At 41.5% G+C, this 24,802-nt stretch overlaps 1 protein-coding gene across 2 annotated transcripts in view; it reads left to right on the top strand.

Annotated features, from left to right (window-relative positions):
- Positions 1 to 2,751: 2,751 nt before the first annotated feature.
- Positions 2,752 to 24,802, top strand: part of B3GALNT2 (beta-1,3-N-acetylgalactosaminyltransferase 2) — a 24,173-nt gene continuing 2,122 nt past the window's right edge. The window contains exons 1-11 of one of the 2 annotated variants that reach the window (XM_035108411.3): positions 2,752 to 3,088; positions 10,001 to 10,148; positions 11,314 to 11,414; positions 11,850 to 12,043; positions 13,795 to 13,890; positions 18,244 to 18,354; positions 19,124 to 19,202; positions 19,936 to 20,119; positions 21,869 to 21,985; positions 23,163 to 23,322; positions 23,846 to 23,902. In XM_035108411.3, the coding sequence (XP_034964302.3) occupies positions 2,977 to 3,088; positions 10,001 to 10,148; positions 11,314 to 11,414; positions 11,850 to 12,043; positions 13,795 to 13,890; positions 18,244 to 18,354; positions 19,124 to 19,202; positions 19,936 to 20,119; positions 21,869 to 21,985; positions 23,163 to 23,322; positions 23,846 to 23,902 (1,359 nt within the window). In that variant the 5' untranslated portion in view covers positions 2,752 to 2,976. Of the gene's footprint in view, positions 3,089 to 10,000; positions 10,149 to 11,313; positions 11,415 to 11,849; positions 12,044 to 13,794; positions 13,891 to 18,243; positions 18,355 to 19,123; positions 19,203 to 19,935; positions 20,120 to 21,868; positions 21,995 to 23,162; positions 23,323 to 23,845; positions 23,903 to 24,802 lie in introns of both variants that reach the window. The other variant, XM_035108410.3, reaches the window with a different exon arrangement.

The following is a 24,802-nucleotide window of genomic DNA, read 5'->3' as shown; positions in this document are numbered from 1 at the left end:
AACTTCATGTCTGAGTGGGGCTTCAAACCCAGGTCTCCTCTAAGTTCTAACCATGACACAGGACCGTTTACGGGTTGGGGGGGAGAGACACACGGAAACCCTCTTGCAAGGCAACCCTGTCTTCCAGCACACATGCTCAACTCACCTGGTGGAGGCAGGGTACAGCCAGGCAGAGGGCACGATCCCCTGTGCGGGTCTGGAGGACTGGAGGCAAGGGTCTAGAGCAGTGATGGGCAATCTTTTGAGCTTGGTGTGTCAAATTTTGCCAAAAAACCGAGCATAACTCGGGTCGTGTGTCACTTTGAGAAAATATATTTATTTTATATTTATAGTTTAAATAACAAAAATGTATAATTACACTGAGCGAGAAAAAAATATTAAAGTTTTTTTTAAAAAAATTAAAAAGGGGGAAAATAAGGCAAAACCCAGAGGTCTTTCCTAGTGGGACTCTGGGCTCAGGCCTTCCTCGTGGCCCTCTTCAGCCCACCTATCCCCTCACTCCCACTCCTTGAGAGGAGGTTTAAAATGCATTGGGGTTGACCCCCTCTTTCCCTTGCAGTTTGTTTTTTTTGTGCCCACTCCGGTCTCCTGCTTCAGTCTCTCAGATTTTTAACAGCTTACCAACTTTGTTCCACCCAGCCTTCTACCGCAGTATTTTAATAATAATTATTTTTAAAAAGATAAGGGGGTGGGGAGGGGGAGGGAAAAGGCTCTCCTCTCAAAAACAGTCAGACAAGCAGGTTTCAATTTAATGGCAGGCCAACCAGCAGTCAAACAACAGTGACAAATGTGGGAGTGGGGAGGTGAGAAGTGGGGTAGGTGAGGATGATAAGGAGATGAGTAAATGAGGGGATTTGGTGTATAAAATGAGGGATTTTGGTGTATAAAATGAATGTATTAAAAGTATGTATTAAAAGTATGTATTAAAAGTGGGAGATGGGTGGGAGACATGTATATTTACTATTGTACTGTAAAATTGTCCTGTGAAAGAGTTCTAGAAAAAAACAGCCAGCCCACTGGCCAATTCTCCTTTAAACCAAATGCAGAACGTCAAACTAATAAGTATATAAGTTAAAGCAAAATTAAATTTGAAAACTCAGCAATGTTGTCAAATATAACACAAGCCACTCAGGTCAAGGATAAAGCAACTTGCAAAAAGCAATTATTGCAAGCACGGGAACTAAAATAGAGGAACTCAGCAGTACCAAAAGAGAAGCAAAAGAGAAGCATTACTGTTGCTATGATACAATGTGGCCGGCTGATAAGCGTTAAGTATCCAGCAGAGTTACACAATGCGGCCTTAAGTACCCAGCAGAAAAAAACAATTACTGTTCCCAGCCAAGAACTACCGGTATGTACCAGGTAACCAAGGAGTAATTAAGATGCCTGGAAGGGGCTGCACAGTTGCTTAAAAGTTTTAGGAATCAAAAAAATAAAGGAGGCTGAGTATTCCTCTCAATAACATCAACACACACACCCCAGCAATGACCCAAAGGAGAGGGCAGCTGCTTGCAAGAAATTCCCCCAGTTAGGGAATCCTCCAGTCCAGACTCAAGCACCAAAACAATTGGCAAAGCAGGGGAATCCCCACTAAACGCAAAATTAGCGGACTTAGGGAGGGGGGGCAGTCGAATTGAAAGGGGGAAAATAAAAGAGGCGGGGAGGCAGCAATCAGCAGCACAGAGAAATTAATGCAAGCCCAAAAGACCTTCACAGAAAGCATGAACAGTCAAACAGCCCCCTCCCTCACGCTCAGCTATGCTCGCCTGGTCTTCTCCCCCCAGCCACACACACCAGCACACAATACTCCACGGAGATAAGGCAAAGACTGCAGAGCGAAAATAATAATTACACCCCACACACACACACAAACTGAGCTACTCTCACATTGCCAATACTTACCCAGGAGAGAAGCAGGAAGGTAATGAGGCTCAGCAGAGGCTGCAGAAAAATCCCTCCGAAGGCAGGTAACGATGGAAATCCGATGTGGTGCAGCAGCAGAAAAAGGGTTTGAATGCTGCCGCGAAATGTAGTAAAACCCCGCCCCCCAGCTGGCCCTATAGGCCAGCCAAGAGCCTCTGCAGGGCAGCAGGGATAGGCTGCAGCAGGGGGCCGAAACACACCCCCTGCTTACGGCGAGTAGAGGCACAAGCAAAGCATTTTCCCCAGCCTCTCCGCTCGCTAAAGGGATCCGGCCACGCCCCCGGCCACGCCCCCAGCCACCCGATTGGCTAGCTGGCGATGACGTGCTGGCCGGTGTTCCCAGGGGGCGTGGCCAACGGCCACACCCCCCCAGGGGGAGGGGGCAGTCCTCTGCTCTTTTCCTTGCCAGAGACGGAGGGGGGAAAAAGACAGAGAGAAGAGAAAAGCGCGCAAGCCTTTTTCTCTCTTCTTTTTTGGGGTGTAGGCTAGGTACCCCCTCTAGGAACGGTAGTGCTCTAGGAGGGGGCAATTGCCCCCCCCTGCCCCCCCTGCCTACGCCCCTGCTTCAGTCCAGAGAGGGGAGCTCATGCTGACAAGACAGAAAGCCTCCCATGTGAAAGGCAGTTCCCTACAAGGTTATATAAAACAGAAGTGAGAGAGAGAGAGAGAGCGCCATTGAAAGGAAATGCGTTGTTATTATCACTATTATTTCGCTCCGCAGCTTGCAGCGGGGGGGGGGCATCCCCATGGGATGAGATGGAGGGCTCCGGCGACCTCCTCTTCGCCGCCAGGCATTGTGGGGATTGTAGTCCGGAGCTCCGGCTGTGCGCACACGCGTTTCCCCGTTCGGGGCGGGGCTCTGGCTCTGGGCCGGCCGCGGGAGGGGCTGGAGAAGAGGCGGCCGGCAGAGCCCCGCCGTCGCTCGCGCTGCCTCCGAGAGAGCCGGGGGAGGAAGCGAGGCGCCTCCTCTTGTCCCTCCGGGTCACCCCAGCCCCTTCTTCCCGGTCCCCGCGAAGAGATCCGTAACGGCTGCGAAGGGGCCGGCGGCGGCCAATGCGAAATTGGTTGGTCCTTCTGTGCCCGTGTGTGGTCGGGGTCGTGCTGCACCTCTGGCTGCTCCTCCTCAGCTGCCCGGCGAGTGGCCCCGGGAAGCAGCACCCGGCAGGTAGGTCGGGAAGGGAAGGGAAGGGAGCAAGCGGGGAGTGACGCCCGCCTGCCTTCCTCCCTGAGGGAAGGAGGGAGGGGCGGGCGGCATTTCACCCTGCTCTTCCCCCGCGCGTGAGGTGAGGTAGGAGAGAAGCCTGCATGGGGGGCGAAGGGGGAGAGGTGAAGGTGGGCGGGCGCCTATCTCGCCCTGTGTGGAGGGAAGGGAAGGGCAACGGGTAGAGGCAGGCCCGGCTCCAGCTTTTGGGGGGCGCTGTGGTTGGGTGGGTGGTTGGAGGGCGCTTTGGGCAGGCTGCCCTTGACGGAGCCCTGCCAAGCGCCTGTTGAGCCCCCTTCCCCGCTCTCAGGAGGGCTCACCTGGCGTCGCCCGTAGTGGGCTGCTGCCTCCTGAGGGCGAGGGAGAAGGGCAAGGGGCGAAGTTGGTGCCTCCTCCCTCCCCTCCCAAAAACTTAGGCACTGGGAGAGCAGGGGGTGGCGACGTGCTGCCTCCCCCCCTCCCCACAAGGCAAGCGAGGTTACTGGAGAAAGCAACGGAGAGTTTTGTGAGAGATGGTGGGGTGCAAAAACCGTCCCCGGGGAGGGTGGTTTGCTCCCTTCGTTATGGAGGGAGTTTAGGAGATGGGAAGGGAGGGGGCACCCGAGGGAGAAGTGTAGAGCAGGGGATTGTGGATCAGGAGGCATGAGGGAGGCAGGCTTCAACCAGAAACGAGTTGAGGGGATGAAGGCCATAATTCGCCCAGGCACTTGGAGAGAAGTTGGGACAAAGGTACGAGGGAAGTGCTGTCAAAATAAGGCGCACAGATAAAGCTGAGAGCAAATGAGAAGAAAGGAGGTCGGCTTCCTCCCCACCTGGTTTGTAGGAGAATTGAATAGTGGCAAAAGATTCCATTGTAAAGCATAAATAAGATATGGAAAAGGTGGTTTAGAGAAGAGGACCTTATGCATTCTTATTGAGAAGTGAATGAGCTCAATGAACCTTCCTCTCAAGAAAGTCATTTTTGGCTTGTAATGTTCATCTAGACTAGGGGGAAAGTGAGAGGTGAGCTAAGAACTAACATGCCTGAGTGTAGGAAAGGAAATCCTGTGTATGTATTGTGGGCAGGAGGAACCCTCAACCTGGCTATTGATGAGGGTGGGGACTCCTATCTAGTCATCCATTATTATTGGAGCAACTAAAGAAAGATGAGGAGGAGGCCTCCAGGCATTCCTTTCCTAAAATTTAATTTTTGGGGATTTCTGTTGGTTCAAGACAGATTGGAAAAGAATATGTGCTAGCAAAACTATTTAAATAAAGGAATAAGTCTGCACTAAGAAACTTGGGAAGAACTGCTGGAGAAAAAGAATGGCAAATTAAATTATTGACAGAATACTGTATGATTTGGCCATCTACTGGGCTGATCATACGAAATAGATTTAATGAAACTAAATGCTGGAGTACTTTGGAGTAAATTACCGTATTTGTCATCAATCAGTGAACTAAGTATGTATTTGTGTGTCACATGCTGAAGAAAGAAAATGGCACAATAATTAGACCCCAGTCCCTTTGTTCTCTTTAGTAATTGTGACAAAAATGCTGCCTTCAAGATCATCAAATCTCTTTTGAAATTAGGATAGGAATCTGGTGAAACTTTTAAACCTTGGTTTTGAGTATTTAAGTGATCCGAAAAGCTCTGTTGCACCTCAGACCTTTTGCTTAGTTTCTGTTTACAAAGTTTACCTGTCTGCTTCTACCAAGAGGATTCAAGAAAGAGATCAAGAAGATTCACTGTGCTCTTTGTCCATCTCGTTAGTTAGTTAGTTTTTTATTCCATTTATGTATTCCATAAAATATCCCAGAGCAATATTACAGTAAAACCATCCTCAGCTCCTTCCAACAAGACTTTTAAGTAGAGATACTTCTTAGCCTATACAGTATCCATGTTCAGAATGTTATGAGGTGTTTTACGAGATGCTGGTGTTTTACTGTGTTTGTTGCTGGGGGCTCCTTTGAGAGGAAGGACAAGGCAAGACATAAATTTAACAACAACAATTCCATAGGTTGAAACAATTTCATATGTAACTGATACAGATGAGGATTAAGCTTTCCACTTGAAAGCCATGTTGAAAAAGGAAGATCTTTAATAAGCACTGAAAAGACAATGAGACAGCACCTGTTGTCTCTAGCACCTGCCTAACGTTTAATGGAAAGGAGTTTCAAAGGGCCACCACACTAAAAGTCAGTTTCCTGTATCATGTGGAATGAACCTCCTTGTAAGATGGTGTCTGCAGGAGAGGGCCTCCTGCAGAGTGCAGTGAACTGTTGGGCATTTAGTTGGGATCCCAGGTTCCTGCTTTCCCCTATTCTCATTAATAAATTTATAGACTGCTTCACAGCATAAAGCCATCAAAGTGGTTTCATTCAGACTTGTAGTCTGCCTCCATTCTTGATCCTCCTCTGGGGTCCAGGTGATCCCACTTCTGTGAGATCCTGCTTTGTAGCAGTTTAGCTTTCAAAAGTAACTAGAACTGGGAGTTAATGATGTGTTAGACCTGTTCCTTAAGTGGCTTTGCGAATTGAATTCTAATTCTAATTCCCTTGCGTTTCTATTTAGTTACATGTAGTGGCAAACACCAGTGTTTTCATCCTATTGCTGTACCTCTGATTAGTTACCTGCCTTTTACTGTGGATGTGGCATTAGGGCTATGACACAAAAAGTGCATTGAGCTATGTGCATGGCGGCTTACTGCTCCATGTGGTCCAGAGACCATGTGATGATTAAAGGTGGTTTTTTTGTGAGGTTTAAGAACACATCAGTTAGTGTTTTGGGGAGCAAAACTGTGTTAGAATTGAATTATAGGACAATCAATCAATCAAGCTTTATTACGGTCATATACCAGCTATTAAAAATAAAAATGCTTTACAAGGCTATGGGAGTTGTCATTCAGGGTGGATATAAGAGTCTATGAGTTTGAAGGGGCTATGTTTCCAGAGGGTGGGTCCAGCTGGCCTTTCCCCTGGTGCTGCTCAAAGTTCTCAGTTTCGTACCCGAGCGAAGGAACTACTTCCCACAGTCCAATACCAAGTTTGCTATTCCAATGGCTCTCTTGTTCTGGGGGGGAGGGGAGGCTGGTCCTGCAGATCTGCGTGCAGAATCTGGCTACCGTCCGAGTTAACTTTTGCTCCTTTCCTAATAGTAGGGCCTTTAGTTTGGCCTTATCTGGGAGGTCGGCCAGGCTCTCCACAATGGGGGCGATGGTATCTCTGCGTGCCTTATCGAACAGAGGGCATCTAAAAAAAAAGATGCTCGGGGCTGCCTACTTGCCCCAATGGGCAGGAGCAGAGTCTCTGCTCGTATGGGATCTTTCTGAAGGAGCCTAACAGCACTGGCGAGGGCAATGCCGAGCTTCGGGCGAGCGTGAAGGCTCTTCTTGAGTTTCTGGATTCAAGATAAAAGAGATACGCTGCCGGGGCAACAACGTATTTCTTGTTTTCAGCTATATTGAAATCCGGGGACCTCATGCTGTCCAGCTGTCTCTCCGTGTCCACAATTCTTTGTCTGACCTCGGAATGATAGGACAAAGTTATATTCATACTAATCTTTATTTCCAACTTGGAGTTGTAGAATAGTCCCTGAATCTAAGGACTATGAGGTCTGTACCAGCTAAAGCTCCTAGACCAGCTTCAAGGGAAGCCCTCCATAGAGAACACTGCAGTAATCCAATTTTGGAGTTACTGATGCAAGGACCAATGTGCCATGGCTATTCCTGTCCATGAATGACCTTAGCTGGTGAAAGGTACTCCTAGCCACTGTGGCTGCCTGAGCCTCCAGTGACGAAGGTAGCTCAATGAGAACCACAATATCAGGTACTTGTTCCTTTAGAAGAAGTGCAATCTGCCTAATTTCTACACCCAAGAACCACACACCCAGAGAAATTTAATCTTGCCAGGATTCAGACTGGACCTCATCCAGCCCACCACTGCTTGCAGGCATTGGTCCAGGACTTCCACAGCCACACCTGACTTAGATGTAATTGAGAAATAGAGCTGGGTATTATCAGCATACTGATGACACAGTGTTCCAAATCCTCTGATAACCACTTCCAATAGCTTCATATAGCTAGTAGGGACAAATACACATTATAGCTTCAGAAGCAACCCAGATATTCCAAGAAATTCTAGTAAAATGTACAAAGAAAAGACTCTTCGACCAGAAACTCCTTAGATTCCTTGAGACATTATCAGGATATATTTGATGGGTTTTACTTTGTCCTACTACTGGCTTTCAAATACTTGCATAATCTTTCCGCAAGAATAATAACAAGCATGCTTTCCACAGATCAAAAAACATCCTGGAGACAGGAGTACGAAAACACATTTGCAGACTTTTTTTTTTAGGTTGGCATCACTTTCTTCAAAAACTTAGGTCAAGTGTATAGCATGTCTAAAACCAACAACTGTGAAAACATGGTTCACAGATTTTGACTGGTATTGGTAGCCAAGATCTTTTCCCTCTCTTTGTCCCTGCTTCCCCACAGAGGTGGACCATAATAATAATAATAATAATAATAATAATAATAATACAACAATCTTTATTACGGTCCATAGACCCATCAATTCGTTACCTTAATAATAATAATAATAATAATAATAATAATAATAATAATAATAATTTATTTATACCCCACCCATCTGGCTGAGTTTCCCCAGCCACTCTGGGCGGCTTCCAACAGAAAAATAAAACACAATGATCTATTACACATTAAAAGCCTCCCTAAACAGGGCTGCCTTCAGATGTCTTCTAAAAGTCTGGTAGTTGTTTTTCTCTTTGACATCTGATGGGAGGGCGTTCCACAGGGCGGGCACCACTACCTTCGGTTTCCTCTTCAGCTCTAAATTGGACAGCCTTTGGGGCAGGGGAACAGGGGATTTGAATGGTGCTGGACTGCTGAGCAGCTCAGCCCAGCCCAAGCCCCACTTTGGAATGTGGGACCGGGGATCTTCCCCTCAGTTGCAGAATATTTCTGTGTAGAGTGAAACTGCACGAATAATTCCTGTCTCTTCCTCAGTTCCATATTGGAGAGGAAGCTTGGGGTTTTGGGGCAGTAAGAGGTGGACAGATATATGGGATTTAAACAGTCACAACCTTTATTGTACCACTGCATAACTGGTGACTAGGACTAGATTAAAATTGGAGTGTGAAATTGGAGAGTATGCCCACTCCCCTGTTCTTGCAGGGAGATGTGGGTGGAATTGTGGACTCATGGCAATGAGAACAGGAGTGTAAAGTGACTTCCACTCACTTAATTGACTCTGAGGGGAACATTCCTTGGCTGTATAACACCAACTCACTCTCTCCATACTTGTGGCACTTGTGCCCAGCTAATTTTTTTAGTGTGAATGGTAATATACCGGAGAGAGCATTTCCCCCTTAGATTGAACCTATTGTTTAAACCAGGCATAGGCAAACTCAGCCCTCCAGATGTTTTGGGACTACAACTCACATCATCCCTAGCTAACAGGACCAGTGGAAACAAAATAAAATCCATCCAGTAGCACCTTAGAGACCAACTAAGTATGTCATTGGTATGAGCTTTCGTGTGCATGCACACTTCTTCAGATACTGAAGAAGTGATCTGGGACCTGGACCAGTGGTCAGGGATGGTGGGAATTGTAGTCTCAAAACATCTGGAGGGCCGAGTTTGCCTATGCCTGGTGTAAACCTTTTGTAATTCAAATTTATAATCTTGTGACTACAGGATTTCATTCTTGAAACTGTGTGCCAGCAACAATATATTATATAAGATACTCATAGAAGACAGTGATATTATGAAATGTCACCATGCTGTTAAATCTTGAACATGCAATGTAAATTTGAAAATCTTTTGGGATATGCTAAAATTACCTCTTCCTGCCTTACGTGCAGTAGTTGTTCTAAGCTGTCCAGGCACTTAGTTGATTTGTCATCTTAATTTTTTTGGATGCAATCTCAAATTAAGCAGAGTGAGATGAAACTGATCTCTTGCCAGTGCTAAATATACATCTGAGCATTTCCATTATAGAATAACTGAAGATACAAGCCTATCTTTCTCAATTGACTAGGATTATGCCATGTTTATTTAGTCTCAGTTTAGGAAAACGCCTTAATGTAAAGGAAAATTTGTTTATTGTAAGCTTTTCGCCATAGCAGTTGGATATGCATATGTTTAGCTGAGAATGCAGTTTAAAACAGGTAACCTTCCTTTTCTCCCTCATGAAAATTTCAGAGTACTGGCTCATTTCCAATGCAGTGCTAAGTAAGTGTCCCTTTAGCACAAGGATTCTTGCTTGTTTAATAAACTTTTCTTTCCCCCGCCCATGTGCTCCCTAAATCTATTTTGGAAGTTCTCCCAACCGTCTGGAGGGTGTGGGACACACATTGGGGACGGGAGGGGGAAGTTCTAGTGGGAATCCTTGAGTTTATGGGACTGCATTGTATACAAACCACTGAGACTCCCCAAATTCTGCCTTGGTTTATCTTAATGTTAACTATACAATAATAGCTTTATCTTCTCAGTATTGCAGGCTTCAAATGATATGCAGTCCATTCATTTTTAGTGTGTAAAGTGCTCTTGTGCCAAAGCCTCAAACTCCTCAAATATGTGAAATTGCATTTCTAAATCCCTTGTGTTCTTTACCTACTCCTAATCTAAGAAATAGTTTATTATTTTTAAAGATTTCTTCTCTTGTCACACAGGGTTGGCTTGCTAGCTTGTATTAAGTTAATTCTGGTTGAAGAGTTAGCAAGTTAATTGCAAACTAAAATCAGCTTCCAGTGTTGAGGTTTTTTTTGTTTTTTGTTTTTTGTTACTGCCCCAGTAAATTTCACCACCATTTGAATGACCTGCCTATAGCTCTTGCTTTTCTAGTAAGGCATTGTTAATTTCTACTTCCTAGGTCTACTGGCTTTCTTTCCTCATTGGAAACCGAAACATTATGATGTCATCGTAGGGGTACTGTCTGCACGACATAATGATGGGTTGCGGAATGCTATAAGGAACACTTGGTTCAGGCATTTGAAGCAGCACCCAGGACTGAGTCAACGGTAATTCCAAAGAGTTGCTTATTCCTTCTCTTATGAACCTCAAAACCGAGTATCTAAGCTCATTTATGAGAATCTTCAATAACTGAAATTAGTTCAGAATATTCTTTAAATAACGTAAAAACGCCCACTAAGTTATAGTGAATTCTGTTCCCTGCTTCTGAATTCTCCAACAAGAAGTGTCCTGACCTAAATTAAAATGCTCATCAGCTTGACAGTGCTTTTCTTTATTCTTTTAATGAACATGTAATAATACTGTCCTATGTAGCTGGAATATTCCAGGATGGCACTTCATTACATATTAAGATATGCATTACTGTTGAAAAAGATGGCAGCAAAACAAGGCAAGTGGATGTAATATGTTTCCATGCTAATTTTACTGGCTTTTAAGAAATCATTTCTGTGATTATTAATCCTTTATGGGGAAAAACATTTAGAAGATCATTAATCTCATTTTAATTAATCTGGAATGAATACCAGTGTCTAGTTTTCTCTTTCAAATAACTGAGGGAACTTAGAATTGCATAGGGAAGTCCTTCCTTTTTATACTATGAGTCCTGAAACTCTCTGGTTTCTTGGACAGCATCCCACAAACCATCTGAAACATCAGAGCTCATCCTTCAAGGGGGTAGGAGAGGGAGCTCTGATGTTGGGTGCCCATATTAGATGCCCTTCACTACTGCAGAAACTTCAGCTGCCTTTAATTGTTTTTTTTTTAGTTATTGTTTCTTTTTCTATGTTTTAGCTGTTCTTAGTTTATCTGTAAGCTGCCTTGAGTCCCTGTCAGGGAGAAAGGTGGGGTATAAAACAAGAACATTAGTAGGGCTGAATAGGGGATGTGACAGGGAAGATTAGCAGATGGCTTGGATCGAAAGGATCAAATATCTCCGCACCTCCACTGCATGCCCCCATCCACAGAAAACACTATAGCCCAGGAGCTTAAAAAAAATATCCTGGAAAAGGATGGCAAAGTGTGATGGATGGAGCAGTTAATCTGTCTTCAGTTCTCCTGTCCCCACCCGCCCCTGCTTTAGGGTTGCAGCCTTAATCTTTTGTAAAGGACAAAAGTGGGTGAAGTGTGTTGTGGTTTTCTTGTGTGAAGCATTCTTCATAATTCTGGAAATTATGGAACAGAAATCAGTAAATGTTGTTAATAACAATATTTTAGTGTCCTTGTGAAGTTTATAATTGGTGCACATGGATGTGATGTGCCAGTAGAAGATAGAGAAGATCCTTATTCATGCAGACTTCTGAACATCACTAACCCAGGTAAAATTTTTTAGAGATCTTTTGGATGGATTGCTTATTATGTAGCATATGCTTATAGCTAATTAGCTGTGCAAACATTGCAACTGCTGCAGTTTATTGCCCATTGAGCTATTTTAATACTGTATTAGAAAGCTCTCATACTAAGCCAAACATTTTTAGGCTGTTATGACAGTTTTAGCAAGGACCCCTTCTTTGTTTTACATTGAGCCCACCCACTCTTCTTAATTGGTGCAGTTGGATATACTTTTAAGTAAATGTTTTAGGGATTAAAGTGTAAGCTGTTTCTAAGTACATTATCCACTGCACTTGACAGTCATTGTAATTAATATGGAAAAATTCCATGTCTTCTGTAATAAGAAGAGTTGCTTTATCTCAATCACCTTCTTTAAATTGACTTCTGTTGTGCTCTTTGTTACCCCCTCCCCCTTCCAATAGTTCTGAATCAAGAAGTTGAAGCATTCAATTTGCCAGAGGATGACACTTCAGTGCTCTTGGAAGATAGAGTTGTCAGTGTGCATTTCAAAGTCCTTTACCCGATTGTCATCACCAGTCTTGGGGTGTTCTACGATCCTGAGGGTGTAGGATTCCAGAGAAACATAACAGTGAAACTATACCAGGCAGAACAGGAGGTATGCTGCTGTAGTTATCCTAATAGAATGAACAAAATCCACAGCCTTTTTCTAAGTGTAGAATAAAGGAGAGGTAACAGGTATCTATGATAAACGAACACACAGTGGACTGTAGTGCCATAACCTGCAATTATCAAACAATTTGTTTGTTCCTTGAAAGTTCTTTGACACTTGTGAATCAGTAAGAATAGGATTTATGGGGTGGGTATATGGGAGGAAAAAATAAATAGAAAAGAGCAAAAAGTCAGATATTTCTTTGCCTTCTCTATGTTTTGTGCCAAAACATTGAAGAAGATGGTTTAATCATGATTTCTGGTAGTCTTCTGTCTGCTCTAAAATAATTAGGTTCATGGCACAGGGAAAGGGAACACAGATTCTTTTTTTCTTTATTAGGCCATTAAATTAATTTTTGTCTAGATTTTAATGGCTGATGAATCCAGGTGGGTCTCCTTCTGCCTTAGGACATGGCTTGGCTCCTTTGCTTGCTTTCATGGGATGTGCTTTTTGGTGGTTTTATAAGATGCAATGAAAGGGGTAGCAGCCTAAAAGATGGGATATTAAATAAGTAAATAAATGATTCTACCTTGTTAATATCTAGTTAAAACTAGATATTAATTTGCTTCCTCGAAGCCCTGATGCTTTGAATCCATTGTAATGGAAGGCATATTCCATATAATGGCTTTCCAGAGGCTCATGGTAAATGAGAGTTATGTTGGGTAGAATTCTTTCAGTGGACTTTAAAGTAGCTATTTACGTAGGGTAGCTGAAAGTCCAGGCTTAAGTCACAGGACTGCTTAGCAACTTGAGTCAGAGGACTGCTTTGCAATGCACTTTAGAGTTTAAATTAGCATCTTGGGAATGTTTTGTATGTGGGATTACATTTGGCTTTACTTATGCAGTAATAATAGTAATAATAAAGGAAGTATGCAAAAACCTTTGTATTTAACAACTCGCCTGGTAGCCACTGGAGACCAGAAATTCCAAGCAGGCTTGTGGAGGAGGAACAGGTCACTGTATTCCTCCTGCACCAGACTGCTTGGTTTTTATGTTAGCAGCAGGAGGAGGAAAGCCCCTTCTATCATCAGCATGGGAACACAGAGGGGATAGTTTGCTTTGGCCCTCACATGAGAGAAGAATCTTGCATGTGCCAGATCTCCCAGGAGTGGTTTCTGATAATCTCTACTAATGTATGGGTAGTAAACAAGCACAACCATTTTCCTTACTCATCCCACAACCAGTTCCAAAAATTATATAAAGGCTTGTATGAGATTGGGTTAAAATAGGTAACACTTGAATGCAAATGTGGGTTGTTCTGCTATTACCGGTAGGACTGCATTTGAGATATCCTGAAATGGAGATTTGCATATTATTGATGTGAACCTGGAATATATTGTATTGGACTCAGTGGACATTTCAAATGTAGTCTCTGGTATTTTTGTTCTGACATGGGTACTTTAAGTGTGCAAGGTGTTGGCTAAGGCCCTGAAGTCTTGATATAGGGACTTGAAAGCTTCCCCTCTCCATTATTTAGCAATGCATATTTGCATTTTAGGTGTAGAGTCTTTGAAGCTTACCTTTTTATAGGATTTTATCAAAAGTCTGCAGGCCATACAAAAAGCGTGCAGGTGATTGCATGTTCTCCTGTATCTACAACTATATTTGAAAGTTGTAAACTGGTCAAGAGTGTGTGAATATTCATTAACTTTAATAGCATTCATGGCTTACAAATGTGTTGCTTTTTGTTTTCATAGGAGGCGCTCTTCAGCGCTCGCTTTAGTCCAGCTAGCTGTGGAGTGCAAGTAAACAGACTCTGGTATAAACCTGTAGAACAGTTCATTCTGCCTGAGGTATGTGTGGAGCATATCTAAACTGGTTCTTTACAATGGCATTTGGTTTTTTCATCTATTAAGAATTCTTCAGCTTTTTTCTGTCATTATTAAATTATTAATGGATTTGAGCCTGTGAAATGTCACACATACTTGGTGCTAGCAACCATATCTTTTTGTAGCTCAGTGCGCTCTGATTCTGCTCATCTGTAAGTAACTGAAATCTTCTTAACATCCCAATAACTTAATGGGGAGGCGGCATTATAAGCTTTCAAGAGAATTGTCTCCAAGCCCGGTTGAGTAGAGGCAGTGGATTTTAGGCAGCTTTTATTCATGGGGTAAAAAAGAAGAGGCATTATATTGCATTCTAAAATTCTGCTTCATACTTAATATGGAAGAGAATGAATAGATCTGGCCAGAGAATGAAGTTCTACATTTAGACTTGGGTCCAAATCCTAATGTAGACTAAAATATAGAGAGAGCCCTAGAGCACAGTTCTATTTCTTAGCCTATTTTCCACCTATAAAGTTGGAATATTAGATATTTCCATCATGGGCCTATTCTAAAAATGAACAAAATAAAAAAATATTATCCCTCCTGCACATTCCTCCAGTGATGTTATTTTGGTTACAAACAGGGAGGCCCGGAAAATAACCCCCACATAAATTGAGAGTTGCCTGTAATACAAACTACTTTTAAAATACATATGTCCTGATTTTAATGAACCATAGATTTAATGCTCCTGTGGGAGAGCATGTTTTTAACATTTGTTTGTTGTTTTATTGCTGGTTTGAGCTTCTTTGGGAGGAAGGGTGGGATAGAAATTCAAGAAATGCACAATAAACAAACAAAACAATACTTTTCTGTTAAAATGAAAGATGTTGCTTATTACCAAGGATCAACATAGTTTGACCATCCCTCCCCATCTTTAAAGAGCAGAATATGGAGGTCTTGCCTAATCAGCAGCTTTTTTGTTACTCCCCTGCAATTAGCCTTGTGTGGGAACTATCTCAGCCCATTATTCCAGATATTTAGATGACATAAAACATTTTAATTTAGATGATTATGTAGTAAAAAGTATGGTTGGTTTTAAATTATTGATATTTTGATGTGTCTTATCTTTATTCAATTTAATTTTAGCAGACTTTTTTATTTTGTGCCAGGGATAATACACTGGAAGAGGAATTTCAAAATAAAGTCTATCCGTCTCCAGGTTAAACTGCATTTGTATTTTTGTAGGAGGGAAATCTCTGAACACTTGTTTTTCATGCCACAATTATTCTGTTTCTTAAAGCTTTAGGCTCAGGGAGTCCACAGCCAAAATAAATAGCTAAAGAAGAAGAGTTTGTAAGACACTAGTTTAAAGCAGCGTTTATTCATCCCTGACACAGTTATGTCTTTTATGCATTTATTAATGAGCAGCAATCTGAACAACAGCTGACACAATAGTGCCTCAGTTTTTACTGTGGTTAATGTTCACTATGGTTCAACACATTAATAAAAGCAGCAGATTTGACCTGAGTGCACTGGGGGAAATTGCATATAGTCTACGTCAGGCACGTCCAACAGGTAGATCGTGATCTACTGGTAGATCACTGGACATCTGTGGTAGATCACTGGTAGCTCACTGGCTTTTCTCCTCCCTAAAAAAGCTACACAATTTAGACCTGAAACCCTAAAAAATGGGCCTTCCTCTTCCCTAAAAGAAGCTCAACAACTTTGACCTGGAGCCCCCAAAAGGGGGTAGATCATTGCCAGTTTTTAACACTGAGAGTAGATCGCAGTCTCTTGGGAGTTGTCCACCCTTGGTCTACGTTTTATTCTTTGATTATTCAGCTGTAGTAGGCAGCCTTCAACGAAAGTTAGCAAGGCGTGATAATTGATTTTGCTAGACTTTCTCAGAGAGACCTCTACCAATTTATTTTTCACTGTAAAAAATGTTGTTTGAATGTCTACACTCCCCCCTTCATAAAGCAAACCAACATATATTAATTCCTTAAGGAGACAAGATGGAATTGTAAACTGGATGCAGGTACACACACAGTGCCTTGGAGGTGCCCCAGTAAAGGGGAAAACAGGCTCGGGAAATAACAGTGCTTGTGGAAAATCACTACTGTTGTAACATGCCATTCCAACCAGTCACAAACGTAACCATGATAACATACTGCAATGGAAGATGAGAGATGGATACTTACCTCTGAAGTTTCCCCAAATAGGCTTGGGAGAAGGATTTGGGTTTGCCTGTAAAGGGGAACAAGTTTCTGTTCTTCTTTCATAGCCAGTGAATAAATTGGGGTATAAGTTAAATGTGAGTCACTAAAAATGAGAAGGGCCATCAGAAATAGGCCAGAAACTATTGAGCTGCCTCTTTCATAAGCAACTATTAAAAAGGAAAATGTTTATGTGAAACGAAGTAGAACCATGTTTTAATATATGCTTCAATGTGCTCACTCTTAGGGTGGAAAAAATATCCTGGCAAGTATGAAATCCCTTCCTTAAGCATCTGAAGATAAGGGGGAATGTTGGGATAGGAAAAATTCCTTAAAACTACTGGGTAGGGACTAACTAGGAAGAATGAGTTTTCGGGGGCAGGATTAGGTATTTTTGAGGCGAGGCGACCAGAAATATACACAGTATTCCAACGACAGTTACACCATAGATTTGTATAATGGCATTAGGATACAGGCAGCTCTATTTTTGATTCCTTTCCTAATGATCTCTAGCATGGAATTTGCCTTTTTCATGGCTGCTGCGCACTGGGTTGACATCTTCATTGATCTATCTACTAAGACCCCAAGGTCTTGTTCCTGGTACATTACCTCCAGTTCAGACCCCCATGAGCATATATGTGAAATTAAGATATTTTGCCCCAGCATGCATCACTTTTAACTTGCCTGTATTGAATTACATTTGCCTTTTTACTACCCATTCACTCAATTTGGAGCAGTGTTAGAAACTGAAATATGAAAGTTAGGAGCTAAATGGCACCTTAAACCAAGGTTATGGGAGCAACAATGGAATGTATAGGCACGCTTTTTTATAACAAGAATACAAAGTTGAAAATGAATGAACTGCAGCTAAAATCTTACATTCATTTTTCACATGGTCTAGTCCTCACCTGAAGCTTTCAAAAAACAAAGTCATGCTTCCCCTGCCCCACCCCCTAATATTCTTAAAGAGGGTCCCTTTTACAGTCTTCAGAGAGTAGCTGGAAGTGGGGAGGCAGAAAAAGGTTGTCCTTTCCTTCTACTCTGCAAACAAGCCCTGGATTCTCCCTACACCCCCTTTCCTTCATATAAATATATCTTTCTGGCACCACAATTAACACATATTAAAGACCTATACAACTGATGGCAGAGACACCCACCTTGACTGTCTGGTTCGCAAACCTAAGACTTAAGGGTCCTTCAATGACCCCACTCCATTTTTTTATTTTAAGCATCACTGAGAATTTGAGGTAGGTAACACTTTAACATGCACTACTTCCTCAAACTCGGCTCTCCAGATGTTTTTGGCTTACAACTCCCATGGTCCCTAGCTAGCAGGACCAATGGTCAGGGAAGATGGTAACTGTAGTCTCAAAACATCTGGAGGAAGCCTGACTTAAACCATCATAACTACCGTAACTGGCTAGTATATTTCAAATTAAAAGTACATTAAACTACGCAACTAAAACCTAAACAAAACATGTTGTGTTTAAAAGAAATGACATTTTTCAGGTCCTCAATGCATGCATGTTTTAATTGGGAGAAAGCCCCCTTGAACTTGTTTGGGATTTACTTCCGAGTAACAGTGGCAATTTTAATCTGAAATCTTAGGCACAGCAAGAGCTCAAAACGTGCCTAGAACAATGGGAGTTTCAAACGCTGATTTGGAGAGGTCCTTTGGGAGCTCTTCGCAATCTCTCTTTCCTTTAATGACCCCAAACAATTTAGTATGCTCAGCAGACTTTGCCACATCACTGCTAGTATTCTTGGCCTTGTTGATTTTTGGTGGTGTTTCATAATTAGTAGATTTATGGCCTTAGCCAGATACATAAAAAACTCTCAAGTACTTCACTGTTTTTTATCTCAGATGTAAGAGGATTAAAAAAAACACCACTGTTAAACTACAGCTTTTAAAATTTGGAGAGTTGTGTTAATATTTCTGGTGAGGAACAATATAAGGCTGAAAATTATTAAATATTTGTCTTATCCTTCATTTTCTGTACTCTCCGAATCCAGTATTTAAGGATTTGTACATGAAAATTAAACTTTAGTTCTTCAACTTTAATCTGTTCTGCAAAGAGTCTAAAAGATCTGTAAAAAAATTCATTTGTCTCTTGTGTACACATACAGATACATTGTTAACTGTAAGTGGTGACTTTTTTGACAGAGTTTTGAAGGCACTATTGTGTGGGAAAGCCAGGATCTCCAAGGCCTAGTTTCTAGAAATCTTCACAAAGTGATGGTGAATGATGGCGGAGGTGTCTTCAGAATCACTACGGTCTGTCCTTTTATTCCTCCATATAATGATTATAATAGGGCAGCATTTTGGTAAACATTTTAAGCAGGTCAGATTCTTAGGTAACCTCTTAAATATGTTTTTGTTTTACTTGAAATCAAAATGGTACATTTGGATAATTTTATCATATAATAGTTTTGAGTATTTCTAGTTTATGCATCTGTCTAAATTCATAATCTTAAATAAAATCCCCAAAGGGGAAATGCTAATGCTTCTAACTCTTTATGACCACTTCCATCTTGAAAGCCATTATAGAGGGCATTTGCCTTATTAGCTAATGACCTTTGAGTTGCATTTTAGCCTAGAACAAATTGCTCTGAATTGTTATAACTATATTGATAACAAGCATGTTGGGCATGTTGAGTATAAAATGAACAAAATATATAATTCCTCTTCATATATTTGTATCATACCATCTTCTAGTATATGTTTTTTGAACTGCAGGTCTACTTTGGATAACCATAAGCTTGACTTATCTTAGGAATCTCTATTTCTAATACTAGATGCAATGGGGATCTAGTATTCCTGCTGGGAATAAAGGTGAACTCATTGCAGCTCTGCCATATTTTACCACTTTATGGAATCAGAGTAATGGTTTACTAGCTGCTCTGAACAGTTACATTTGATTAGGGCTGCAACATTTAATCAATTCTTTGGTCAAAAGTTTCAAACCATCTTAGTTTTGTAGAAGTGATATTTCCATAGCAAAAGTTTAACCAATTCTCTTTTGTTTAATCATTGTGCACAATAGGCAGGGGAAGGGTCATTGCCACATGAATTTACACAAGGCGTGGAAGGGATTGCTGGAGGCTTTATTTACACAATTCAAGGTAAACATCAAAACATATACTCTTATTAAGGCGCTACTGTTTGTGCTTGCTCCCTCTAATGTTTTAAAGTTAGTTGACCCCTGACAGATCTGCCTGAGATACTGTATGGCTCTGGGATTATGCACCTTGTAGTCAGCTACCACAATCCTGGAACACCCCATCTGACAGAAACTGTTGCAACTTCTTTGATTGCTTACAAATAGCTCTGGCAGAAAGCGCAAAGCCACCTGGCCATACTGCATCCTAGCTCTCAGGTGCGATTTGGACTTTTCCTGTGTTCTATGGGACAGAGAAGCTTCAGCACAGTCCCTGGGGGGGTCATTTTCCAATATGTGAAGATAGTTTCTTTCAGTATTTAGAAAGGTAAAGTAGAAGTACATTAGATGTTAAATATTCTTGAGAATCTCAGTATTCTCATCTTGCAGATACCCTTTTTAATACCCTTTACTTAGGAATAGAATACATCTGTTGCAAAGTAAAGTGTATTTTTAAAAAATCTAGGAAAGATAATTATTTTTCTAATGCATCCTTGGCCGCAACCTAATTTTCACTGATTTTCACTTATGTGTCTTTGTCTTAAGAAGTTGTTCATTTTTCAATCTAGTTACGTTTTTGCTGATATTTTATATATGTGAGAAAATTTATAGAGAATAAATTATGCAGAGTGATGTCATTTCAATGTTTAGACATATGTGATTTTTGAAAGCTTACCTTTTTCCTATTTCATTTTCAGAGGGTGAGGCACTCCTAAAAAGCCTACAGAGTCGCCCTGAAAGATTCACGCATCATATAAATAAACTTGAAGAGGAAGATGCCTTATTGAAAGTAGAAAGCAACACTTATGATGATATTGTTTTTGTTGATGTAATTGATACATACAGAAATGTTCCAGCCAAATTATTGAACTTCTATCGATGGTAAGTTGGGAGAAATGTTTAAGGGATTTGCCTGGTTTATCTGGTGCAGAATTATAAATGATGTGGATTATTTGCAGATGTGAATGAACTGTAACTTGAAATGACCATGGGCCTTCTTAAAAATTCCAATACAATTATAATGTGCATATTTCCCCACTGTATGTGTATGTCTGTTCCCTGATTGCTCTCCTCCCTGTGGGGCCACATTTTCCCAGCAACAGATGTATGTTATATTAAAATAAAACTGGTTCCCCAAATTACTATGTCCTTTGCTGCTATGCTTGCCACATGAAGTATGACAGCATGGTATATTCTTGACAATTATATTACATACATACAACAAACTTCTCCCCTCCCCAATCCTTCATATTAACATTACTGCATTATTGCTTTTCCTCCTATTTTTGAGTTTTTAAAGTATTGTAATAGTTGTGGATTCCTTCCTATACAAACTTCAGGGCTTGAGTGCATATGTAGGGTCATTAAAAGCGTTGAGAAGTCTCCTAGCCCTCTATTCTCTGTCCTATTTAATGCGTCCTTTGGGGATTTTAAAAAAATAAATAAAAAACGGCCTGCACTCCTCTCCAATGCTAAAGTATACTTCTCTTCAATTAAAAGGGTAAACAGGAGCCTGGCTTTCCCTTTTTCAGAAGGCTACCACCTTCACTTTCCTAATGTAAGGGTGGGATATTGCACTATTTGCCCTCTATCACAGCTTACAGGAGTATCCTACTACCAATAAAATATTATTGGAGCCCCCCCCCCTTTCTTCTTCTTCTTCTTCTTCTTCTTCTTCTTCTTCTTCTTCTTCTTCTTCTTCTTCTTCTTCTTCTTCTTCTTCTTCTTCTTCTTCTTCTTCTTCTTCTGTGGGTTTCAGTGAGTCTTAATTAGAACAAATAGTTGCCTCCCAGTGCCAGAAGAGGAATATGAAAGATGACAGCATATCTTATTAGGCTGAAGATGACAAACATTTCAGAATTAGAGCTCTTTATTTTTAACTGCTGTCGAAAAGAGAATTTCAGCTCCTGTGGATTATCATGCAATGGTGCTGGGCAACTGAAAAGTTGCATTCCTTCCTCAATGCAGCTATTAAAGCAAGGGGCCAGAACCTTTGGGGCCAATGGAATGTTGAGTGTGTCCTTCTGCCATGGTAGGGGGCATGCCCAGTGGCAAAACACCCATTGCAAAGAAGGCAAACTGGTGAGACTAAAAGATAAGTTACTTCCCCAAAACCAGAATACAAGGGTGATGTCTTTTTCCCTTACCCTTGCCTTCTCCTCCCCTTCCACTGTCCAACCCCTTGTCACTCCCCTGGTGCTGGCAGGAAGGGGCTCCTTTTTTCTCTTCACCTTTCTTCAGGGTGACTGGATATGTGCAGCTGTCTGCTGTCTTTATTTTTCTAGAGTACCTCTAGTCTAGGCTTTAGGGCTGGATGTGGGAAGGGTAAGAGTGCTGCATGGGTGCTGCACTGGGAAAACCTGTATTAAAAGTATAGAAGCCGAAATGTTGAAACATTGATCATGCTATTGCATCACACCTGTTTCAGTGTAGTTATTACAGCAGTTAAAATGCATTTTAAGGGACTTTTCTAGTATTTACTTATTTTATTTATTTATTGGATTTGTATTACGCCCTATACCCACAGGTCTCAGGGCAGTTCACAGAGTAAAATCAGAATATTAAACCACAATGCATAATCAAAATAAGAACAACCCAATAATAATCTCATTGTTTTTTATTTGGCTACAGGACAGTAGAAGCAGCTAGTTTCAATGTATTGCTGAAGACGGATGATGACTGCTACATAGATTTGGAGGCTGTGTTCAACAGAATAAAGCTTAAAAACTTAGGCAGACCAAATACTTGGTGGGGAAAGTATGTTTGTTTGTATTTAAATAGTTTACACCAGCAGTGTTTCTGCTGCTGTGCGGTTTCATAGGCAATAGGTATCCTTGCACTGAAGGAGCTTATGGTTGGAGGGGATATTTTAAAGCCAAAAAAACAAACACCAAATATTGTTTTTAGATGTTTTATTTTCATCTTGTTGCAGAGTATAAGTGAGCAAGCATGAACACACTAATCACAGAAAGTATATTTAAGGAAATTTGTAACTCTGGTTGCAATTTAAGGGTCCAAGCCATGCTTGAACCAATATTTTGATTTGCATTCTATATAAACCTCTAACTGCAGAATCAAAGACAATATTTCTAGATAGCATAAATGATGGATGGTTTTCCATTTGCTTGTGCTACCAGACCTCCCCCTTATCTACAGCATCCATCTGCTCTGGGCAAGGGAAGGAAGGAAAGTCCCATTGCATCTACTGGTGCTTGCCCTATGAGTTTCCTGCTGGGTTCATTCAGATATGAAGTTTATTTAATAAGCAGCTGAACTGCATAATTAATACTGCCTACTACATCCATGCTCCAGAGATTGAGTTGCATGTTGATGTATTGGTTTGTTTTGGGGGCTGGTTCCTGGTATCAGTCTTCTATTGCAACTTCTTTGGATTTCCTCATGATGCCTTTGCTTAGACTGGCCAAAATGCTGGGTGGGAGTGAAGGTGGATGTCAAAGCTTTTTCTAGAGGTATCAATAATTCTCTTGATACTGTAAAGGAGGCAAATATAAGCAGGGAGATGGGGAAAGAAGAGAGGTTAACTAGCCTTCATTGTTTTTTCATTAATCCTGTGATAAAAACATTTCTGCACTAAAAGGTGAATGATTTCACTATTTCACAGTGCCGACAAACCCCCACAAAAATAGGAAACATTAAATGTGTAAAGAACTTTAAAAGCCAAAAAGTGGGGCACATAAGGGCACTTGTATATTGAAAAAAGGAACAGGTGGCAGCACACAAAATTGCAAGTTGCTGCCTGAAAGATTAAAGGGGTCAGATATGAGAGTGAGCCCCTTCTCTGTAAGGACTAGTCCTGATGATTAAATTGTCCAGTTGCCAGTCCTAGAGAAAGGGTTTCATTCTCCTTAGTCAGAATTAAAGAGCTATTAATGTTCTGTCAAAATAACTTGATATTGGTCTCAAGTTTCAGATTAAATTGGGCCGTTGACCGCACTGGGAAGTGGCAAGAGCTAGAGTATCCAAGTCCTGCATACCCAGCCTTTGCTTGTGGATCTGGTTATGTAATTTCCAAAGACATTGTAGAATGGCTTGCAAGAAACTCAGAGAGATTAAAGATATATCAGGCAAGTAATTTGACAGGAGGAATGGAGATAGGTTTGTGTATATGTAATCCTATTTATTTTATAAGCAGACATTCAGTTTCCCCCCCAGCCTAACATTCTAATATTGGGATTGAGAGTTGTTGTTGTTTTGGAGGAGTCCATTCCAAGAGCTTCTATATGGATATGTGAACTCTGCAGTGGCTACACAATCCCCAGGTTGGCAAGGGCTTCCCTCATTAAGGAATAAGTCCATTGTTAGACTTGTGCGGTTTTGGATCCAAGCCAAAAGTTACACAGCATTACACTTGGCTTGGGGGTTTCTGGTTGCATGGAAGTGCTCCATTACCTCAAATATGGATGTGATGACATCTATATGCTTTAAACGCAACAACGCACCCATACACCATAGTTTTTTTGGCAAGTATTTACTTACGAAACTCAGCACAAACTTAAATGATGAAGTGTGTGTCATCTTGAGTCTTTGTTGAAACTGAACTAATTTCCTCATTTTGATTTTTATTTTGATTTAAATGTGTGCATTTAGGGTGAAGATGTGAGTATGGGTATTTGGATGGCAGCCATTGGGCCAAAACGCTATCAGGTATGTTTTTACTTGATTTGATAAGTAACTGAGAATCCTACATACATGTACTTGGCTATTAGTGCCATTTCACTCAGTGCAAATCTGCTTAGATTGAGCTGTAAAGAATTTTAAGATTGCTAGGGAGCAGATGATTGTTATTATGTCCTCATATGTAAAACCACAGAGTTCAGGGGGCATACTTCCTTTTCCCCATGACTGTATTTTCCTGGCACAGCATGCTATGTGTGTACTTTGCTCCTCCTACAGCAGTGCTGGCAAACCTACGGCACACATGCCAGAAAGGCCACTCAAAGCCCTCTCTGTGGGCATGTGCGTCATTGCCATAGCTCCTGTGCCGGGGGTGGAGGAGAGGAGGGCTCTCGCACGCCATCCAAAGCCTGCAGCACCAGGGCTTGGCGAGTATCGGGCTGAGCATGCATTGACTTTTGATGCGTCAGGGCCTCCCGCCAGTCTCTTTCCTACTCAGGAGTAAGCCGCCTTGAGTTCAGCAGGGCTTAACTCCAAGGTCAGTAAGCATATAAAGATGGCAACCTAACAGAGAAATTCATTCCATGAAGGCTGCGATCAAACGGCAGCCAAAGAAACTGCAAAATATTATTATTATTATTATTATTATTAATTTATATATCCCTCCCATCTGGCTGGGTTTATTTATTTATTTTTATTGGTATATGCGCATGCAATCATTATTATCTCATATTAAAAATTGGGAGAGGGTGGCTCTTAGTACAGTCCTCCAGTGTACACTAGTGGCCCAAATTGTGGAACCTCTTGAACAAAATGTATTTCCGAGGTTTGATGGCTCATAACACAACTTTGTTTTGGAGTAATACCAGTGCTTTTTTTTTTCTGTGGGGACACATACCCCTAAACATTTTGTGAATTTAACAGGAGAAG

The sequence above is a fragment of the Zootoca vivipara genome, chromosome 3 (genome assembly GCF_965207765.1).
Source record: "Zootoca vivipara chromosome 3, rZooViv2.hap1.1, whole genome shotgun sequence".
Taxonomy (NCBI): domain Eukaryota; kingdom Metazoa; phylum Chordata; class Lepidosauria; order Squamata; family Lacertidae; genus Zootoca; species Zootoca vivipara.
The sequence above is the reverse complement of the archived record's forward strand: the minus strand, read 5'-3'. Positions and strand labels throughout refer to the sequence as shown.